Source organism: Oncorhynchus clarkii, chromosome 21 (assembly GCF_045791955.1).
Source record: "Oncorhynchus clarkii lewisi isolate Uvic-CL-2024 chromosome 21, UVic_Ocla_1.0, whole genome shotgun sequence".
NCBI lineage: Eukaryota > Metazoa > Chordata > Actinopteri > Salmoniformes > Salmonidae > Oncorhynchus > Oncorhynchus clarkii.
Window position 1 is genome coordinate 15013074 of NC_092167.1, and position 23088 is coordinate 15036161.

General features: G+C 44.8%; 1 protein-coding gene across 3 annotated transcripts in view; it reads left to right on the forward strand.

Annotated features, from left to right (window-relative positions):
• The window catches only part of LOC139378649 (scm-like with four MBT domains protein 2), a 46393-nt gene extending 23518 nt beyond the window's left edge, over window positions 1-22875 (forward strand). For 2 of the 3 annotated variants that reach the window (XM_071121006.1, XM_071121007.1), the window contains 16 exons: window positions 3563-3651; window positions 5460-5703; window positions 6830-6927; window positions 7947-8048; window positions 9001-9231; window positions 10442-10568; window positions 10652-10765; window positions 10846-10888; window positions 11568-11635; window positions 13923-14062; window positions 14577-14686; window positions 14869-15044; window positions 15337-15497; window positions 15953-16225; window positions 16427-16555; window positions 21466-22875. In XM_071121006.1, the coding sequence (XP_070977107.1) occupies window positions 3563-3651; window positions 5460-5703; window positions 6830-6927; window positions 7947-8048; window positions 9001-9231; window positions 10442-10568; window positions 10652-10765; window positions 10846-10888; window positions 11568-11635; window positions 13923-14062; window positions 14577-14686; window positions 14869-15044; window positions 15337-15497; window positions 15953-16225; window positions 16427-16555; window positions 21466-21606 (2246 nt within the window). In that variant the 3' untranslated portion in view covers window positions 21607-22875. Of the gene's footprint in view, window positions 1-3562; window positions 3652-5459; window positions 5704-6829; window positions 6928-7946; window positions 8049-9000; window positions 9232-10441; window positions 10569-10651; window positions 10766-10845; window positions 10889-11567; window positions 11636-13922; window positions 14063-14576; window positions 14687-14868; window positions 15045-15138; window positions 15184-15336; window positions 15498-15952; window positions 16226-16426; window positions 16556-21465 lie in introns of all 3 variants that reach the window. The other variant, XM_071121005.1, reaches the window with a different exon arrangement.
• The last annotated feature ends 213 nt before the right edge of the window (window positions 22876-23088 follow it).

Genomic DNA, 23088 nt, shown 5'->3' on the forward strand with positions numbered 1-23088 from the left:
AATGAGGCCATCTACAGGGGGTAGCGGTACAGAGTCAGTGTGTGGGGGCACCGGTTAGTCCAGGTAATCGAGGTAATATGTACATGTAGGTTGAGGTAAAGTGACTATGCATAGATAATAAACAGAGATCAGTATTGCAGCGAAAGAATGTGAAGTGTAACAATATTTCAAGTTTCTCATAGCAAAATATTTGTGTGTGTGTGTGTGTTTGCGTTCCTGTGTGGGTGTGTGTCAGGAGCTTCGAAGGTATCACAAGTTTAGTCATGTGATAACAGCGCTGCTCTCAGAACCCCACAGAGGTCATTTGCATAATGCATTCACCAGACTCACAACTTCCTGCCAGGACCTGCTAGAGAGGAGGCGCTGAGATGAGGCTCAGGCCTACTTGACAGCTGTGTGTGTGTGTGTGAACACTCTTGACCTGCGTCTGTCCTTAATAGTGCATGAATGAATCCTTAGTTGGCAGGACGGACTACACACGCATCAACCTGGTCAAAGACAAGCCTAACACAAGGCACTCAGAAAGAGCAGGCCAGGACTGATTTGATACCCAAATGACCCATCCTCCCCATCTCCACCACCTGATTTGCAACCGCTTTGTATTTACTTGGTGTGTAGTGTAGTGTAGTGTGGATGGGTGTAGTCCCATCTCCCAATCTCATTCGCTTTTGTCCATTTTCATAATGATTATATAACTAGTGCTGGATGTGTTTAGTGTGGGCCAGTCTTGTTCTCTACCTAGCCCAGGTGATATTAGGTTTAGCCATGCATGTCATTATAGCCATTTACAAACGCCCCGCCCCACCTACACACACTCTTAACCCCTTACGTCCCGGGGCAGTAGACATGGCTTTACATTAACGGTTAACATCACTAGCTAGGGCGTCTCCCACGTCATAAAAAAACCCCGCCTACACATGATTTAGCCTACCACAGCAGAGAGGTGTCTGTCTATCCTGTTGGCTGTCATTCAGTGACTATTGAGCTACAGTTCTGACTATAAATAACATTCACCTGTATCTCTGCTGTTGATTTTTGTCTTTCTACTTTGAGTGTTTTGATCATTTTTCTAAAAGGTAGTTTGTTGTCGCCAACCCACCTGGTGAAACAATGGAGTACTTATGTACTAGCAGTAGATCATTAGATTGTTACTGGTAGATATTAAAGCCTGATCTAGGGTCTGTGGTTATACTATTAATTCAGTCTTACAGAACCCCCAGAAGACTTGGTAGATAGACATTGCATCTCAGTGTGGTTTACCATGCCACTGTAATACTAATGACTAGATAAGCACTTTGTGAGACTGAGAATAAATCGTCTAATTTGGTCCCATTAGCCCTGATTAGAATCTGCTGTACTGCTGTGATCACAGATGAAAACATCCCTCCCTGCCATGATACAGGCCAGACTTGTTCTTTTAATAATCGCTTTGATTCTCTTAAATACGCTTTTGAATTGGCCTTCCCTGTCTGTTTACACAATGGCTTGTTGTTGGATATGCAAATCAGATGTGTTTTTTTTTGTATGTTGGATATTTGTTTGGATGTCTACCAGTATAGCAAAAGAGAGGAGAGGATTGGGGGAGGGGAGAAGACGAAAGATAGAAAAGGGGAGAGGGGGTTCTCTCTTCAAAGTAAATTATGCAGTTATTGTTTTGTGGAAGTCAGGATTTGCCTCCGTGTCTATCGCCTGGAGGATGGGCAAGAAAAAGGAAGCAAATAATGATAATTTACATGCAAACTAGTACTGTAACTACACTCTGGACCGGAGGGAGCCGAGGAGGTAGAACAGAAAGAGGGAGGGGGAGGGGCAGAAGTTCAGATGCCGAAGCAGCAGCCTGCATTCTGCTCTGTGGCCTATTCTAAATGGCTCGATGACTAATCTAGAAGGATCTGTAAAAATAGTTGATCTATTTCTGCACACCGGAGATCAACAGGAGCACTGTGAGTGTGTGTGTGGGTGTGTAAAAAACACTAATATTAACCAGGGGTGGTGTGGAGAGATGCACTGGGGCAGAGGGACATTATTTGCAACCGTATTTGCACCATGTATGGAAAAAAGGATCGGCCATGTGCCGAGACTGATTTTGTTTTTAGGAAAATTAATTGACTGTTTCTCTAAATCGGACTCATCTGGCTTCAGAAGAATATACTAATGAGAGAATATAAAATGAGGCGAAAATACCTCTGTTCTCTCCCATAGGAATGAATGATTCGATTTGTTTTCTAAGTGTGGCGTGGCTTAATGACAGGTAGCGGTGTAATCCTCCATGATCTAGGCTACTGGCCACTAGTCGTTCTACTGTGACTCATGTCACCATGCCCCATTGAGTCAGATATTCTCAGAATCGTTGCGTCCAATTGGTGACGGTAAACCTAGAGCATTAGATGTAGAGGTCTTTGGAGAGGGGTGGATAACTCATCACTTAAAAATAGATTACTCTATTTGTGTGTATGATTTAGTAGGACCACAGAGTTTGTAAACCACAGAGCCTCTAAACATCGCGAGACTTCCGGACAACAATTTTCGAAACCGACCAGGCCGGTTTTTGGGGGTTTGAGAAGTCAATGAGTGAAGTGAAAAATGATGTGTCAAACACGAGGCCTGCGTAATGACTTTCTGTCAATTCATTTTGGCTCACTTCCATACCGCCCGCGATGCGCATCACTACAAGTCACAGCATGCACTGCCAACATGCTGCATGCCAACTGGCAGTGTCTGGCCTGCAAAATCATTGGGAGTTTTTTTTTCAATATGGCCATTGCGCTGATTTGAGTTTGACACCCCTGCCTTAAGTGTTCATTTTCTTGAAATCTAAAAGCACAACCTCGATTCGAGCCAATGTCTTCAGTAGTTTAACATGTTATTACTCCAACCTCGTGAAAGTGACAAACTGACACGTTTTAATTTGAGTCAAATACAACTTTATATCGAAGAAGTGCCTTTGATTTGACGGCCAACACATACGCAGTCCGGTGTGAGACGACCGTTAAACCCGACGAAGTGTTTCTACGCGTGAGTTTAGCTAGCTAATGTCGCCATGACATCGCCTACAAGTGTGTTTCGGGGGTTTCTATTGGAGTAGCAGTTTCTGCCCATCTTCATACTGTGCTGGCCAAAGTAGACCTGTGTATGCCTGTGGGAAGCCACTAGTCAGCGTGGAGTCAAAGTAAAATCAAGACCCACGATGCACCATGAATTAAACATCACTACTGTTGCACTGTGGGAAACAGAAAGTGGAGTAAACAAACATGTCCTATGCAAATGAGTGGGAGCCAACCGTTTAAATGGCTCTGGAGAGGGTGATACGTGTGTGTGTGTTTGTGTGTGTATGTGTGTGTGTGTTCGTTCATGCCTGCCTTTTTCTACCATGCTCCCATTGTATCTCTCAACACCTGTTTATGTGGACTGCTCTGTACTGTAGTGCCGTATCTAACTGTTTTCCGCTGTTGTTCATTGCTTAGCCTGGTGCTAATATATGTAAGTGCATTGTCATGTATAATTTTGCTAGCACAGCACAGTATGTTTGACCGTCTCTCTCTCCCTCTGTTCTCTCTCGTAGCCATCAAGGAGAAGTACAGTGACTGGACAGATTTTCTCATCCAGGACTTGACTGGCTCACGGACCGCACCAGCAAACCTACTGGAAGGGGTGAGTACTGTCTCGGTGGGAGTGTGACAGGGAGAACGAGACGGAGAGAACGAGGGAGAGAGATAATGAGACTGTGTATGCGTAGGTGACACCCGTGTATTAACCATCAACACATTTAGAGCTTTAGCTGATCTGTTGAGCTCTGTATGTCAAGCTGAAGTTTCACCCCAGATAATACCAGTTCCCTCTCAAAGAGGGGATATCACACATGAAGTGCAGTCAAAGAATTCATACCCCTTGACTTATTCCATATTGTGTTCTCTTTACAGCCTGAATTCAAAATGGATTACATTTATTTTTGTTCTCAACCATCTACACACACTACCCCCACAATGACTAGGGGAAAATAGGATTTCAGAAATGTTAGCAAATGTATGGAAAATGAAATACAGAAATATCTCATTCGCATAATTATTCACGAGTCAATACATGTTAGAATCACCTTTGGCAGTGATTTACAGCTGTGAGCCTTTCTGGGTAAGTCTCTAAGCGCTTTACACACCTGGATTTGACAAATGTTGCACATTATTCTTTTAAAAATTCTTCAAGCTCTGTCAAGTTGGTTGTTGATTATTGCTAGACAGCCACTTTCAAGTCTTGCCTTAGATTTTCAAGACGATTTTAAGACAAAACTGTAACTAGGCAACTCAGGAACATTCAATGTCGTCTTGGTAAGAAACTCCAATGTATATTTGGCCTTGTGTTTTAGGTTATTGTCCTGTTGAAAGGTGAATTTGTCTCCCAGTTTCTGTTGGAAAGCAGACTGAACCAGGTTTTCCTCTAGGATTTTGCCTGTGCTTAGCTCTATTCCTTTTATCTTTTAAGATATTCTTTGAAGAGGTAGGGTTTCAGGTGTTTTCGGAAGATGGGCAGGGACTTTCAGTTTCAGCTGTCCTAACGTTAGGGGGATGGATGCTGGCTCTGGAAGAACTTGGACTGGACTGAGCGGGAGCTGCCATCCCGTAGGGGTGGGAGGGCCAAGAGACCAGAGGTGGCAGAAAGGAGTGCTCAGGTTGGGGTGTGTAGGGTTTGAGCATAGCCTGACGGTAGGGAGGGGTAGTTCCTCTTGCTGCTCCGTAGGTAAGCACCATGGTCTTGTAGTCGATGCTAGCTTTGACCTGAAGCCAATGGAGTGTGCGAAGGAGCGGGATGACATGGGAGAGTTTGGGGAGATGCAGGAGTCCAGACGGGAGATGAGAAGTGCCTAGATTAGGACCTGCGCAGCTTCCTGCGTGTGGTAGGGTCATACTTTACGGATATTGTAGAGCATGTACCTGCAGGATGAAGTCATTGCTTTGATGTTTGCAGAGAACGACAGGGTGTTGTCCAGGGTCACGCCAAGGTTCTTTGTACTCTGGGAGGGCGACACTGGAGTTGTGAATTTTGATGGAGAGGTCTTTCAGCCGGCAGGCCTTCCCCAGTAGGAAGAGCAGCTCCATCTTGTTGAGGTTGAGCTTGAGGTGGTGGGCCGACATCCAAGCTAAGATATCTGCCAGGCACGCATGTTGCCACCTGGGTGTCAGAAGGGGGGGAGGAGAAAAGTAGTTGAGTGTCATCCGCATAGCAATGATAAGAGAGACCATGTGAGGATATGACAGAGCCCAGTGGCTTGGTGTATAGAGAGAAGAGGAGAGGGTCAAGAACTGAGCCCTGGGGGCCACCATCCATTTTAAATTCCGGCTACAACACAACAAAATGTGAAAAAAGTCAAGGGGTGTGAATACTTTCTGAAGGCACTGTACACACAGATTTGAATACTTTCCATCAATTCTGTCTTCTCCTCTCCCTCTTCCCATCCTTCTCTCTAGCCTCTGAGGGGGAAGAACACAGTGGATCTGATTGTGGAGGGTTCGGTGATTGAGGTACGGGACCTCACTGACCCCTCACTCTACTGGGCTGCCCGCGTCGCCCAGAACGTTGGTGGGAGGCTCTGCCTGCGCCATGTGGGTCTCCAAGACGATGCCCACGACACCTGGCTGTTCTACCTCGACGTGAGGCTCCGCCCACTAGGCTGGGCTCAGGAGAACCGTCTGCCACTGGAGCCCCCAGCAGGTAAGGGTGAGGGGTCATAGCTGCATGGAGGTATGGGCTCTGGGTCACATTCAGCTGTAATAGTGGTATTTTAAATGCTGGGCTGAAACAAAAACCTGCAACTTTCCAGGACTCTCCAACTCTATTGGATTTCCGGATTATTAAGGGTTGGTTATGAATCATATGAGAGCCATAGATTAGGATCAAATGGTAACCTTGATGTCGTGAGGATCAATGTTACACCCACACATAATCATCTACGTGTGTCAACGTTTTTATGACTGTTTTACACCGTTCAGAGTAGTTGGGAGTTTCCCTTCTCTCTGTTCAATATCATAAACCACCGTCTCTCGGTGTGTCTCTCGGTCTGTCTCTGTGTTTCTCTCTCTGTGTTTCTCTCTCTGTGTCTCTCTCGCTATCTCTCTCTGGCTCTCTCTCTCGCTCTCTCTCTGTGTCTCTCTTTCTCTGTGTCTGTCTGTCTCTGTGTCTGTCTGTCTCTCTCTGTGTCTCTGAATGACTCAACATGTTGGCCTCTGTTCATATTCGAGATCTTTCAGTTTCAACTTCTACAGAACTGATGACTTTGTCAAAAAACGCCTTTCCACAGAACACGCAATATCCCAATCATAGCAACACACTCACACTTGTAATGGCACGCAAACATGTTCCTTCAGACATACATATACCGTTCCGACTGTTTGAACATAAAATGGAACCAAACTTTAGATATCTCTATCCAAATGATCGATAGAAATCCAAATGAGTGTATCCAGTCTCAGCTGTAGCTCTAGTTAAGCCAGTTTGTCAAGAGTGGGAGGGGGAGGGTCATCTGGTTGTAAGACGTATTCCTTTAAATGGCATCTGATTAAAAAAACAAAAAGACATTTGGGAAACACTGGGAGAGGTTTTCTTAAAGGGATAGTGTGAGATGTTGGCAATGAAGCCCTTTCTACTAACCCAGAGTCAGATGAACCCATGGACACCATTTGTATGTCTGCATGTAGTTTAAAGGAATTTAAAGGTAGTTTTGTGAGCCATTGCTGAATATATCCCTTTAAATAAACAGTTGGGAGAGATTTGTAAGGTCTTTTAATTTGATGTTGAGTTTCAGAGTCACATTCTGACTGTCATCTCTCTCCCGTCTCAGAGTTGCGTGGCCTGAAGAGCGCCCTCGAGTGGCAGGAGGCCCTGGAGGCGGCGCGGAGCGAGGCCCAGAAGAACCCACTGCCCCTGGAGGTGTTTAAGGTGAGGGTCAACCACACAGGAAGTAGCCCTGTGACACAGGAAGTGCTTCTACACACAACCAACTTCATGTGTACTCTTGTGCAGGTTCGTTAGTTCCCGTGACCATTCTTATTGCGTGTGCTATCAGGCCATGTGGGGCGGCTGGTTTAACAGTTACACTAATCAAATACTCACTTAATCAATGTAGTCAAACCCCTGAGTTCCAATCAGTCATTTAACAGACAATATCATGTTGTTATCAGATTCCACTCAACCCAGTCAAAACTCTTCTCTGTCCTGGCTCCACAATGGCCGAACAAGCTTCCCCCTAATGTCAGGACAGCGGAGTCACTGCCCATCTCCCGGAAAAAAATCACACAAAGAAAAAAGTCTGATACTTTAAAGAGTATCATGGTAAACAAAAGCACTGACTACTCTGTTGAGGGAAAATGTACTTGCTACGACTGTGTTGTCCCACCGAGCTATCTTAAGATGAATGCACCAACTGTAAGTCACTCTGGATAAGAGCGTCTGCTAAATTACTCAAATGTCACTGTAAAATGTTTATGCTACGTGGCTCAGACACCTCTCCTCCTATCTGTGTGTGTGTGGGTGTGTTTTATTGTGTGGTTGTGTTTATTGTGTGGGTGGTTTATGGTGTGTGTGTGGTGATAAGCTGCTGCCTTTCCCACGCCCCTCTTAAGTCTGGGTGTGTACCTGTCGTACAGACGACAGTGATCTGACTGGACCTGTCTGATGGCCTCGGTGGCAGTGGGTTTCAAAGGGCCACGCTAGCTAGCTCTATTTGTCTCTATAGGTCAAACACACCTGTCACAGACAATTAGTCAGACTCACATAGGTATTATTTGTTCTAACTCCGAGCATATTTGGGCGGTTGAGCAGACGAGTCAGTAATATCAAAGTAATAACATGTTAATTGTATAGCCTAGTCCCACTGCTTAGTGTTTGTTATCAAAGCCTGTTTGCAGTGACCGTTAAAAGACGTGTGTGTGTTTTCCACGGTGACCCGGTGGTTTCAGGACCATGCAGACCTGACCAAACACTCCTTCAGGACGGGGATGAAGCTGGAGATGGTGTCGCCGTCGGAACCGTTCCACATCTGCCCTGTATCTGTCACACAGGTGGGCCTACCTGACCAACTTTATCAAACAGTATCACACCCCACCAAACAGTATCAGACCCCACCAAACAGTATCACACCCCACCAAACAGTATCACACCCCACCAAACAGTATCAGACCCCACCAAACAGTATCAGACCCCACCAAACAGTATCAGACCCCACCAAACAGTATCAGACCCCACCAAACAGTATCAGACCCCACCAAACAGTATCACACCCCACCAAACAGTATCACACCCCACCAAACAGTATCAGACCCCACCAAACAGTATCACACCCCACCAAACAGTATCAAACCCCACCAAACAGTATCACACCCTACCAAACAGTATCACACCCCACCAAACAGTATCAAACCCCACCAAACAGTATCACACCCCACCAAACAGTATCACACCCCACCAAACAGTATCACACCCCACCAAACAGTATCACGACCCACCAAACAGTATCACACCCCACCAAACAGTATCACACCCCACCAAACAGTATCAGACCCCACCAAACAGTATCAGACCCCACCAAACAGTATCAAACCCCACCAAACAGTATCACACCCCACCAAACAGTATCACACCCCACCAAACAGTATCAAACCCCACCTATCACACCCCACCTATCACACCCCACCAAACAGCATCACACCCCACCAAACAGTATCAAACCCCACCAAACAGTATCACACCCCACCAAACAGTATCACACCCCACCAAACAGTATCACACCCCACCAAACAGTATCACACCCCACCAAACAGTATCACACCCCACCAAACAGTATCACACCCCACCAAACAGTATCAAACCCCACCAAACAGTATCACACCCCACCAAACAGTATCACACCCCACCAAACAGTATCAAATCCCACCAAACAGTATCAAATCTAGTCATACCCTTAAAAGTGTTTCGATGTGTTAATGCAGCCATGGTAATAATGGCTCTCTGTAGGTCTACAATGAGCACTACTTCCAGGTCACAGTGGATGACCTCACTCCAGAGGCCACACCCCTGTCCCTGGTGTGCCATTCTGAGTCGCCGGGCATCCTCCCCGTCCAGTGGTGTCTGAAGAACGGGATTGGTCTAGAGCGGCCTAGGGGCTACCTGAGCCAGGACTTTGATTGGGCGGACTACCTGAAACAGAGCGGGACTGAGACCGCCCCGGACGCATGCTTCCCCGACGTAAGATACTTTCGCTTCCTTCTCTCTCCATCCCTCCCCTCTTCCTTCTCTCCATGCATCTTCTCCTCACTGTCCTCATCCTTCTCTCTCCATCCCTCCCCTCTTCCCTCTCTCCATGCATCTTCTCCTCACTGTCCTCATCCTTCTCTCTCCATCCCTCCCCTTCTTCCCTCTCTCCATGCATCTTCTCCTCTTACTGTCCTCATCCTTCTCTCTCCATCCCTCCCCTTCTTCCCTCTCTCCATGCATCTTCTCCTCTTACTGTCCTCATCCTTCTCTCTCCATCCCTCCCCTCTTCCCTCTCTCCATGCATCTTCTCCTCACTGTCCTCATCCTTCTCTCTCCATCCCTCCCCTCTTCCCTCTCTCCATGCATCTTCTCCTCACTGTCCTCATCCTTCTCTCTCCATCCCTCCCCTCTTCCCTCTCTCCATGCATCTTCTCCTCACTGTCCTCATCCTTCTCTCTCCATCCCTCCCCTCTTCACTCTCTCCATGCATCTTCTCCTCACTGTCCTCATCCTTCTCTCTCCATCCCTCCCCTCTTCCCTCTCTCCATGCATCTTCTCCTCACTGTCCTCATCCTTCTCTCTCCATCCCTCCCCTCTTCCCTCTCTCCATGCATCTTCTCCTCACTGTCCTCATCCTTCTCTCTCCATCCCTCCCCTCTTCCCTCTCTCCATGCATCTTCTCCTCACTGTCCTCATCCTTCTCTCTCCATCCCCCTCCTCCCCTTTCTCTTCCTCCCTCTTGTCGTCCCTGTGCCCACCCCCCTTAAAGCTGCATTATGTCACTTTTTGGACGACCCGACCAAATTCACATAGAAATGTCAGTCATAGATCTGTCATTATCATTGAAAGCAAGTCTAAGAAGCCCTGGGTCTGTTCTATGTGCACTGGTGTTCACAGATTTTGTTTTTTTATACCAGATTCAAACAGCTGAAAAGACTATATTTTGGGTTATGGAAATTATATTTCACAACGGTTTAGATGGTACAATGATTCACTACACAATGACTGCTTGTTTTGTCACAAAATGAAATTAGGTGAACTATTAGAATTTTAGCAGCTAGGAAATGGTTGAGCGATTTCTGCATATTGCACCTTTTTAAATGAATGCTTATACAGACAATGTGTGTGGCTTAAGTCTTGTCAGAAGGATCCATTGTTATGTCTACCCTTTATCCCATTGGCTGTCTGTCTGTGTGTGTAGGCGTGGCAGAGCCGAGGCTTCGCTAAAGACATGTGGCTGGAGGCCGTTAACCCTGTCAGGCCCACCGAGGTGTGTGTGGCTCAGATCACACAGGTCAGGGGTCGCCTGCTGTGGCTCAGACTGGAAGGTGAGATCTGTGTGTGTGTGTGTGTGTGTGTGTGTGTGTGTGTGGACAGCTGTCTTACCCCATGCTCTTTTGTCCCTCTCCAGGCCTGCCGAAGTCCGTCCCTGAATGTATTGTGGATGTGGAGTCCATGGACATCTTTCCTGTAGGATGGTGTGAGACCAATGCTTACCTCTTGACTCCACCACTGAAGCCTGTCTGTAAGTATCCCCGCATCTCTCTCTCACACACGCACACACGAGCACACTGTGCAAACCCTATTATTTTGTGTTGATTGCAGGCCAGCAGCAGAAGAAGATAGCCGTCGTCCAGCCAGAGAAGCAGTAAGTTCGCTGATGCTCCAAAACTACAGAGACCCACTCCAATTTAAAACCCTCACTGTTCCATTCCCTTTTTGAAAAGCCCCATCCAGCACTTTAACAGTTCCATCACACAGATTGCTATTCCACTCTAAAAACAAATCAATGCATTGCCAAGCCATTTCAGCAGCCACAGAAATGCATGGCCTATACTTTACAATACAACCTCCTAGATGGAGAACACACTCAAGTAGATACCCTTAAAAAGCCTCGAGGCCCCTCTCTCTCAGACCATAGCCCGCCCCCCCGAAACAGTAGCTAGCTGTTCACTTGGAAATTGCCTTTTATTTTTTTCAGAGGACAGATTTATTATATTGACAAATGACATGTTTCAGTCGCGCCTGGGAAACGCAGCTCTGAAGGATCAGGGTAGTGGTCGTTCAGAGACGACATATGAGGCTTTCAGTAACACTTTGTCAACCTCTCTCATCTAACCTCTTTTACCATATCTCTCACCCAAGGGACTCATTCATCAATAATCCCTCATTCCATTGTTGTTCAGTTGTGTTGAGGGAAGGACATGTATCACACTAAGCTAAATCTGACTGGGTCTTAAATAGCTGTATCGTTGATTGGATGGCTTGGCTGTTCACTTGATTGATTGATTGATTGGTTCATGGATTGATTGATATTCCGTCTGTAGGTTGGCTCCGCCACAACCCGTGGAGACAATCCCTCTCAACCTCTGTGAGCCCATTGCCATGGATACAGGTAAACACGATTCATAATTCAAATACAGTTGAAGTCGGAAGTTTACATACACTTAGGTTGGAGTCTTTAAAACAAGAAACACAAATTCCTTGTTAAGAAACTATAGTTTTGGCAGGTCGGTTAGGACATCTACTTTGTGCATGACACAAGTACTTGTTTACGGACAGATTATTTCACTTATAATTCACTGTATCACAATTCCAGTGGGTCAGAAGTTTACATACACTAAATTGACTGTGCCTTTAAACAGCTTGGAAAATTCCAGAAAATGATGTCATGGCTTTAGAAGCTTTTGATAGGCTAATTGACATAATTTGAGTAATTTGGAGGTGTACCTGTGGATGTATTTCAAGGCCTACCTTCAAACTCAGTACCTCTTTGCTTGACATTAAAATAAATCAGCCAACACCTCAGGAAAAAATTGTAGACCTCCACAAGTCTGGTTCATCCTTGGGAGCAATTTTCAAATACCTGAAGATACCACGTTCATCTGTACAAACAATAGTATGCAAGTATAAACACCATGGGACCACGCAGCCGTCATACCGCTCAGGAAGGAGACGTGTTCTGTCTCCTAGAGATGAACGTACTTTGGTGTGAAAAGTGCAAATCAATTCCAGAACAACAGCAAATGACCTTGTGAAGATTCTGGAGGAAACCAGTACAAAATTATCTATATCCACAGGAAAACAAGTCCTATATCGACATGACCTGAAAGGCCACTCAGCAAGGAAGAAGCCACTGCTCCAAAACTGCCATAAAAAAAGCCGGACTATGTTTTGCAACTGCACATGGGGACAAAGATCGTACTTTTTGGAGAAATGTCCTCTGGTCTGATGAAACAAAAATAGAACTGTTTGGCCATAATGACCATCTTTATGTTTGGAGGAAAAAGGGTGAGTCTTGCAAGCCGAAGAACACCATCCCAACTGTGAAGCACGGGGGTGGCAGCATCATGTTAAGCAACATCTCAAGACGTCAGTCGGGAAGTTAAAGCTTGGTCGCAAATGGGTCTTCCAAATGGACAATGACCCCAAGCATACTTCCAAATTTGTGGCAAAATGGCTTAAGGACAACAAACTTAAGGTATTGGGAGTGGCCATCACAAAGCCCTGACCTCAATTCTATAGAAAGTTTGTGGGCAGAACTGATAAAGTGTGTGTGTGAGCAAGGAGGTCTACAAACCTGACTCAGTTACACCAGATCTGTCAGAAGGAATGGGCCAAAATTCACCCAATTTATTGTGGGAAGCTTGTGAAAGGCTACCTGAAACGTTTGACCCAAATGAAACAATTTAAAGGCAATGCTACCAAATACTAATTGAGTGTATGTAAACTTCTGACCCACTGGGAATGTGATGAAAGAAATGAAAGCTGAAATAAATAATTATCTCTATTATTATTCTGACATTTCATATTCTTAAAATAAAGTGGTGATCCTAACTGACCTAAGACAGGTGCGCGCGCGCGCGCGTGCGTGCGTGCGTGCGTTCGCTAGCCACACCTGTTTCATTGCAGATTCATATTGATGAGCAAACAACATTCGTCTAACAGTTGCACTTCACAATCACTGATTGGTACCTCACAGCTCTCAGAGAAGTGTTGCGTTCTGACAAACTGCTACATATTGATCAATATAACACTTCTGTTAGCACTCCTCTCAACATTTTACACGGCCAATGTTATGTTTATTTTTTAAGGGTGTGTGTGTGCCAATGCTCTGTTTATTGTGTGTGTGGGGAGGTGCATCAGTATGATGTCCATAAGAGACGCATGTCCTTCTAAATTTCCGCTCATGCATATTTATCATTTGTCTAATTACTATTCAACCGGAGCTGTGCAATTCCAGTTGTATGAGTAACAAAGTGTAAACTGAGGCGTGGCATCACACTACATTATGTGCAGCACACCTCTAATACAAGCCTCGTTAACAAGACATTGGATTTTTAGAACAGCTCATTCATAATGTAAGTGTTAGGCTGCTTTTACACAGCCAGCCCAATTCTGATTTTTTTTCCCCACTCATTTGTCTTTTGAACAGTCACATCAGATCTTTTTACATCAGATCTTTTTCAGATCTGATCGGTCAAAAGGCCAATTAGTAAGAACATCTATCAGAATTGGGCTGCCTGTCTAAACACAGCCCAATTCTGATAGTGAAAAAAATAATTGGACTTCTATATAGTCTATCAAGAGATTAAACTTAATAGGCTGCCTGACAATCTTATACCTGTCTGTCATTGGAGGATTGTCTGATGTCCCATGATGATTCTCTCTCTCCTCCTCAGGCTCAGCCAATGGGAGATACTGTTGCTCCAGGATCTATGTGAACCACCGCTGTTTCTCTGGCCCTTACCTGAACAAGGGGCGCATCGCTGAGCTGCCACAGGCTGTAGGGCCGGGGAAATGCACTCTGGTCCTCAAAGAGGTAGGTAGATGAACATCAACATACTGGTTGCATCTATTCCCACTACCTTTGACCAGAGTCCTATGGGATCAGAAAAACTAACAACAGACTCTGGAGGAGGTGGTGAGGCATATGCCTAATTAAAGGACTGGAGAGGGAGGAAGGGAGGGAGGAGAGAAGGAAATGTCTTGTTAACCACCTGCGGTCTCTCAGCAGCAGCTTCAGTTTAATGTGAGCTGTCAGTCATTTCTGTTTACACACACACACACACACACACACACACACACACACACAGTAACTCAGCAAAAACAGCCTTTAATTTCCCTAGATACCCCCTAGTGAGAGTGTGTGAAAGTGTGTCCTTGCTCATTTGAGTGTGTTTGAGGGTTCGTGTGTTTGTGTTCTACTGGCTTTTGTTCTTAACTGACTTGCCTAGTTAAATAAAGGTTAAAAAACTTCACTTCACAACTAGGGAGAAAAAAAAGGACAGTTTTAAAAAAAAATAAAGTGTGTTCTCCTCTGTGTCCCCGTGCAGGTGCTGAGCATGTTGATCAATGCGGCCTACAAGCCTGGGCGTGTCCTGAGAGAACTACAGGATGTGGAAGACCAGCACTGGGACTGCCACGAGGAGACCCTCAAAGCCAAGTGAGTCCCACCTGGAGGAGCTCGACCAGGACTGGCGCGACAATTTAGGACCCATTTTTAATTTAAGTCATTAGACAATCCACATCAGACCAGAACACGCTCCTGGTGAACATCCTGAGTTTACGGTCCTGTATGAACAATACCATTGGCCCGAGCTGACACGGTTTCTCTCCGCTCCTTAGATACAAAGGGAAGACGTATCGATCGTCCATCCGGATCGTGCGTCTGGCAGAGCAGATCCCAGACTTCTGTCGTAAAGTGTGTGGGAAGCTGCAGTGCTGTCCCAACCTCTTCAGCCCCGTCCAAGTCACAGACCAGTGTCCTGAGAGCTGCTCCATGCAGACCAAGACCAAATATAGTGAGTGTGTGTGCAGGTGTGGTTACTCTACTTGTGTGTTCATGTGTGGGTTTCTGTTAATGGGAACTAAGATCAACTTCATATATGTTTGTAGGTTGGTGTGTGCGTGCGCGAACAAATACAGTAATTTTCTACAAGTGTGAGTTTGTGTGTCTGTCACAAAAAACACACACACACACACACACACGAAAATACACACAGCCATTTGTTTGATTAAACCCCCTTTTACATGAATAGCTAACCTGCATCAGAATTGAGCCCATATGAACTGTGTTGAGTGTTGTGTTCCCAGCGTATTACTACGGTAAGAAGAAGAAGCTGTCTAAGCCGTTTGGAGGAGAGGAGAGTCTGGAGGCCAAACCCACACGACGCAGGAAGAAGAGGAAGGCCATCTTTGTCCAGAAGAAACGGCGCTCGTCTGCAGTGGACTATACTCCTGCAGGGTCACCACAGGTCTGACAGAGCTCTCCATCTATTTCGGTCTGTCTGTCGCTCTCTCCGTGTCTCTTTCTCTCGTGTGTAAGAGTGAAGGCTGTGTTCCCCTCCCCCTCTCTTTTTCATTTTCTTTCTCGCTCTCTCCGTGTCTCTCTCTCTCTTTCTCTCCATATGTCTTTCTCTCTCCGTGTGTCTTTCTCTCTTTGTCTCTCTCTCTTGCTCTCTTTCTCAGCGCCTCTCTTTTTGTGTGTTTCTCTTTCTCTATTTTCGTGTTTCTTTCTCTGTCTCTCGCGTGTCTCTCTCGTGTCTCCTCTATCTCTCTTTTCGTGTGTCTCTCTCTTGCGTCTCTTTTCTCTTTCTCTCTTGTCATGTCTCTCTCTCTCTCTCTCTCTCTCTCTCTCTCTCCGTGTGTCTTTCTCTCTCTATGGACTTGATTGTCACTGCACTAAGATTGACCCTATAACTCCCTACAGGACAGTGATGAAGACGAGGACGAAGATTATCTTATGTTGCAGTCGGGCAGTGAAGAAGGCACCAGCTCTGAGCCGCGCGAGGACCACACAGACACGTCCTCTGTGGAGGTGGCTAACAGCCGGCCGCGGCGCGCCGTGACGCTACGCAGGGCCACCCATACCGGCGTAGCTTCGAGCAGCCGTGAGGGTCCTGAAAGCAGGAGGCGGAGCACTCGGTCCCTGTCATATAACCAGGAGAGCAAGTACCACCCACCCAAGAGACAGGATATGCAGGTGAGAGAGAGAATGCTACACGCAGAGACACACACATACACAGACCCACAATAATGAAGATGCGATTTAGTATTTGATGGGTTCTTTGGCTCCCTGGTGGCCGGGTGGCCCAGATATGGTCAGTGAATGGCGTCCGGCTGTCATATCCAGTCGATAAAGGTCCTGTATGTAGATGAATCTTTGTGTCCTGTGGCCCTCCAGGTGGAGTGTAGTGAGGCGGAGTGCCAGCTGGTGTTGGAGAGGAACCCTCTGGAGTGGTCCGTAGAAGACGTGGTCACCTTCATCACCTCCACCGACTGTGCTGCTCTTGCCAACATCTTCCAGGAGCAGGTACACACAACCAGTCAAATGTATTTATAAAGCCCTTCGTACATCAGCTGATATCTCAAAGTGCTGTACAGAAACCCAGCCTAACACCCCAAACAGCAAGCAATGCAGGTGTAGAAGCACAGTGGCTAGGAAAACTCCATAGAAAGGCAGGAACTAGCAGCAAGGAGTCATCAGGCCAGGTAGTCCTGAGGGATGGTCCTAGGGCTCAGGTCCTCAGAGAGAAGAGGGGGAGAGAGAATTAGAGAGAGCATACTTAAATTCACACAGGACACCGGATAAGACAAGAGAAATACTCCAGATACAACAGACTAACCCTAGCCCACCGACACATAAACTTTTGCAGCATAATTACTGTAGGCTGTGACAGGAGGGGTCGGGAGACACTGTGGCCCCGTCCGACGATACCCCCGGACAGAGCCAACCAGGCAGGGTATAACCCCACCCACTTTGCCAAAGCACAGCCCCCACACCACTAGAGGGATATCTTCAACCACCAACCTACTACCCTGAGACAAGGCCAAGTATAGCCCACGAAGATCTCCCCCACAGCACGAACCCGAAGGGGGCGCCAACCCGGACAGGAAGATCACGTCAGTGACTCATCCCACTCAAGTGACGCACCCCTCCTAGGGACGGCATGGAAGAGCACCAGTAAGCCAGTGACTCAGCCCCCTGTAATAGGGTTAGAGGCAGAGAATCCCAGTGGAGAGAGGGGAACCGGCCAGGCAGAGACAGCAAGGGCGGTTCGTCGCAACAGTGCCTTTCCGTTCATCTTCACACCCCTGGGCCAGACCACTCAATCATCTGACCTACTGAAGAGATAAGTCTTCAATAAAGACTTAATGGTTGAGACCGAGTCTGCGTCTCTCACATGGGTAGGCAGACAATTCCATAAATAGTGAGCTCTATAGTAGAAAGCCCTGCCTCCAGCTGTTTACTTAGAAATTCTAGGGATAATAAGGAGGCCTACGTCTTGTAACTGTAGCGTACGTGTAGGTATGTACGTCAGGACCAAATCGGAACGATAGGTAGGAGCTTTGTATGTTAGCAGTAAAACCTTGAAATCAGCCCTTGCCTTAACAGGAAGCCAGTGTAGGGAGGCTAGCACTGGAGTAACATGATCAAATTTGTTGGTTCTAGTCAAGATTCTAGCAGCCGTATTTAGCACTAACTGAAGTTTATTTAGTGCTTTATCCGGGTAGCCGGAAAGTAGAGCATTGCAGTAGTCTAATCTACTGTAGAAGTGACAAAAGCATGGATGAATTTTTCTGCATTGTTTTCGGACAAAGATTCAGATTTTTGCCATGTTACGAAGATGGAATAAAGCTGTCCTTGAAACAGTATTGATATGTTCATCAAAAGAGAGATCAGGATCCAGAGTAACGCCGAGGTCCTTCACAGTTTTATTTGAGACGACTGTACAACCATCAAGATGAATTGTCAGATCCAACAGAAGATCTCTTTGTTTCTTGGGACCTAGAACTAGCATCTCTGTTGTGTCCAAGTTTAAAAGTAAAACATTTACCGCCATTCACTTCCTTATGTCTGAGGGAGGGCAATTTTGGGGCTTCACCATGTTTCATCGAAATGTACAGCTGTGTGTCGTCCGCAAAGCAGTGAAAGTTAACATGGCGTTTCCAAATCCCATCACCAAGAGGTAAAGTATATAGTGAAAACAAACAATAGTCGTCCTAAAACGGAACCTTGAGGAACACCAACATTTACAGTTGATTTGTCAGAGGACAAACCATCCAGAGACACAAGCTGATATCTTTCCGACAGATAAAATCGGTGTCGACCGATTTAGGTTTCCAATCTCTCCAAAAGAATGTTGTGGTATCAAAAGCAGCACTAAGGTCTAGGAGAACGAGGACAGATGCAGAGCCTTGGTCTGACGCAATTTAAAAGGTAATTTACCACCTTCACGAGTGCAGTCTCAGTGCTATGATGGGGTCTAATACCAGACTGAAGCGTTTTGTATACATTGTTTGTCTTCAGAAAGGCGAGGAGTTACTGCGCAACAGCTTTTTCAAACATTTTTGAGAGGAATGGGAGATTCGATATAGGAAGATTTGTAGTTTTTTTTCTCAATTTTCTGGGTCAAGAGGCTTTATTATTGCCACTTTTAGTGAGTTTGCTACATATCCGGTGGGTAGGGAGCAGTTTATTATGTTCAACATACAAGGGCCAAGCACAGGAAACGTCTCTTTCAGTAGTTTAGTTGGAATAGGGTCCAGTATGCAGCTTGATGGTTTAGAGGCCATGACTATTTTCATCAATGTGTCAAGAGATATAGTATTTAAAAAACTTGTGTGTCCCTTGATCATAGGTCCTGGCAGTGTTGTGCAGACTCAGGACAAATACGCAGATTTAAAGAGGAGTCCATAATTTTCTTTCTAATGATCATGATCTTTTCGTCGAAGAAGTTCATGAATTTATCACTGCTGAAGTGAAAGCCATCCTCTCTTGGGGAATGCTGCTTCTTAGTTAGCTTTGCGACATTATCAAAAATACATGTTAGACTCAGCTTTTTCAAACATTTTTGAGAGGAATGGGAGATTCGATATAGGAAGATTTGTAGTTTTTTTTCTCAATTTTCTGGGTCAAGAGGCTTTATTATTGCCACTTTTAGTGAGTTTGCTACATATCCGGTGGGTAGGGAGCAGTTTATTATGTTCAACATACAAGGGCCAAGCACAGGAAACGTCTCTTTCAGTAGTTTAGTTGGAATAGGGTCCAGTATGCAGCTTGATGGTTTAGAGGCCATGACTATTTTCATCAATGTGTCAAGAGATATAGTATTTAAAAAACTTGTGTGTCCCTTGATCATAGGTCCTGGCAGTGTTGTGCAGACTCAGGACAAATACGCAGATTTAAAGAGGAGTCCATAATTTTCTTTCTAATGATCATGATCTTTTCGTCGAAGAAGTTCATGAATTTATCACTGCTGAAGTGAAAGCCATCCTCTCTTGGGGAATGCTGCTTCTTAGTTAGCTTTGCGACATTATCAAAAATACATGTTAGACTCTTCAATTTAGCTGGAAAATAGGATGATCGAGCAGCAGTGAGGGCTCTTCGATACTGCACGGTACTGTCTTTCCAAGCTAGTCGGAAAGGTCCCAGTTTGGTGTAGAGCCATTTCCGTTCCAATTTTCTGGAAGCTTGCTTCAAGGGCTCGGGTGTTTTCTGTATACCAGGGAGGAAGTTTCTTATGGCAAAATTTTTTTTGTTTTTAGGGGTGTGACTGCATCTAGGGTATTACGCAAGGTTAAATTGAGTTCCTCAGTTAGGTGGTTAACCGATTTTTGTACTCTGACATCCTGGGGTAGGCGGAGGGAGTCTGGAAGGGCATCTAAGAATCTTTGGGTTGTCCGAGAAATTAAAGCTCGGCTTTTGATAATCCTTGGTTGGGGTCTAAGCAGATTATTTGTTGCGATCGCAAACGTAATAAAATGTGGTCCAATAGTCCAGGATTATGAGGAAAAACATTAAGATCCACAACATTTATTCCATGGGACAAAACTAGGTCCAGAGTATGACTGTGAGAGTGAGTAGTTCCGGAGACAGGTTGGACAAAACCCACTGAGTCGATGATGGCTCCGAAAGCCTTTTGGAGTGGGTCTGTGGACTTTTCCATATCAAAGTCACCAAAAATGTGAATATTATCTGCCATGACTACAAGGTCCGATAGGAATTCAGGGAACTCAGTGAGTAATGCTGTATACAGCTCAGGAGGCCTGTAAACAGTAACTATAAAAAGTGATTTAGTAGACTGCATAGATTTAATGAAGCTCAAAATATGAAAATGTAGTCATTTTTGTGGGGTAAATTGAGATTTGCTATCGTAAATGTTAGCAACACCTCCACCTTTGCGGGATGCACGGGGCGTATGGTCACTAGTGTAACCAGGAGGAGAGGTTTGATTTAACACAGTAAATTCATCAGGCTTAAGCCATGTTTCAGTCCAATCACATCAAGATTATGATCAGTGATTAGTTCATTGACTAACTGCCTTGGAAGTGAGAGCTCTAACATTAAGTAGCCCTATTTTGAGATGTGAGGTATCACAATCTCTTTCAATAATGACAGGAATGGAGGAGATCTTTATTCTAGAGAGATTGCTAAGGCAAACACCGCCATGTTTAGTTTTGCCCAACCTAGATCAAGGCACAGACATGGTCTCAATGGGGATAGCTGAGCTGACTACACTGACTGTGCTAGTGGCAGACTCCACTAAGCTGGCTAACAGGCTTGGCCTGCACCCTATCTCATTGTGGAGCTAGAGGAGTTAGAGTCCTGTCTATGTTCATAGATATGATGAGAGCACCCCTCCAGCTAGGATGGAGTCCATCACTCCTCAGCAGGCCAGGCTTGCACACACTCTGAAATACATGCAGACACACACATGTTCCCAAAACAACACACTTGTTTGATATACAGACTCTCTCTTCACGTTATCATTAACATTGTCATCCTTTCCTCTCTCTGTCTCTCTGTCCTTATTGTCTGTCTCTCTGTCCGTATTATCTGTCTCTGTCCTTATTCTCTGTCTCTCTGTCCTTATTCTCTGTCTCTCTGTCCATATTATCTGTCTCTGTCCTTATTGCTATGTCTTTTTTTTATTTTACCTTTATTTAACTAGGCAAGTCAGTTAAGAACAAATTCTTATTTTCAATGCCGGCCTAGGAACAGTGGGTTAACTGCCTGTTCAGGGGCAGAACGACAGATTTGTACCTTGTCAGCTCGGGGATATGAACTTGCAACCTTCCGGTTACTAGTCCAACGCTCTAACCACTAGGCTACCCTGCCGCCCCGTCTCTCTGTCCATATTATCTCTCTGTGTCTGTCCTTATTCTCTGTCTCTCTCCTTATTATCTCTTTCTTATCTTATTCTCACATTCTCTCTGCAGGACATAGATGGCCAGGCGTTGTTGTTGCTGACCCTGCCTACAGTCCAGGAGTGTATGGAGCTGAAGCTGGGTCCAGCCATCAAGCTGTGTCACCAGATAGAGAGGGTCAAGGTGGCCTTCTATGCCCAGTACGCCAACTGATCCTGGGCATCTCACCTGGCACCTTTACCCTGTAGGGAACAGGCTGTCTGGAGATGACCCAGTACACCTTCATCTGAGGAAGAGGAGGAGAGATGATTTCGATTAATGCCAAGTCTGGGATTACCTGGTCTGGAAGGTTGGGAGGAAAGTGGGAAAACTGGTAATGCTGTCGCTTAGGAATTCTTAAATTCTGGACAAGGATTACCTGGCCACTTTTCCGTGGATTACTGATGTCACATAGAGAAGGAAGTGATGTCAGAGGAAGCAGAAGAGGAGCTACCCACATACGGAGCTCAGGACGTCACCATCATCTGTGACAACAGGCAGAGATTGGCTTGAAGGTTCAGATTTCCATAGTACTGTGTGGAAGGATCAGTCAACTGTGAATAGTTGAGTACGATACATATGAGTCAATCCATATGGAATACAGATCTGTGAAGAAGATGATCGAAATTGAGGATTCTTTTCTTGGAACATTTTGAAATCGAGGATTATTTTTTGGGGAAAATCATATTTTTTTTTACATGCTGTTTGAGACTAATGGCCCTGACAGCGTTTTAAGTTATGAACAAATGTTATTAAATATTTGTTCAATGTTTTCTCTCTTTGTTATATTTAAGTAAATTAGGTTTAATATATTTGATTAACGAAAATTGGTTAGTAACCTACAATAATATATTTATAATATTTATTGTATTCCTTATTGAATAGATATCTTATTTGGATGTAAGACAAATATATTTAGAGTTGATAGACTATTGAAATGTCTAAGTCTTTGGTTCCAAATATGTACTTAAGGATGTTCATGAGTTATTCCAGTCAATAGTAATTGAGTCCTGTTATTAAATTATTCCTTTTTTTCTTGTGTGAATAGGGAAATAGAAGGTCTGCTGCAGTTTTTGTTGTTGTAAAAAATCCTGGTTACACTTTATTTGAATAGTCTATCTGTAGATGCTCTACAGGCTATCAGTAACATTTCAACTAACTACTAACCCTTATTCTAAACCTTACCCCAACCTAAGCAAGCAGTTGCTTATCAACAGATAGTCTGTTGCTTAGAAATAGATAGTTTGTTGGTAGTATCTACAATGTGACCAAAGTCCTGAAATAGTTTTTTTCATTTTTTTTTCTCACTTTTTATTAAGTTGTTCTAACAATCATGTAAACAGTTGTGTAAAATATATTGTATCCATCTATGCAAAATGCGGTGCAGATATTTTTGATAAGTGTTGATAAGAAAATAAATTTCTACAGAATTTTTGTAATGACGCTTTGTTTTCTAGTGTTTATAGAGATGAAGAATTCATCAAGGTGTTTTTTTAAACCATGTATAAACTCACAGGAAGTTCTGTACATAGGTAGTAATAACCATTCCATCACTGATTGGATTTGCCTGTTGTATTTCCAAGACTGTAACATGTTATTAATGTAATATACATTTAATTGAATACAGGCAGTACATATTCAGATGAGAGTATTTCA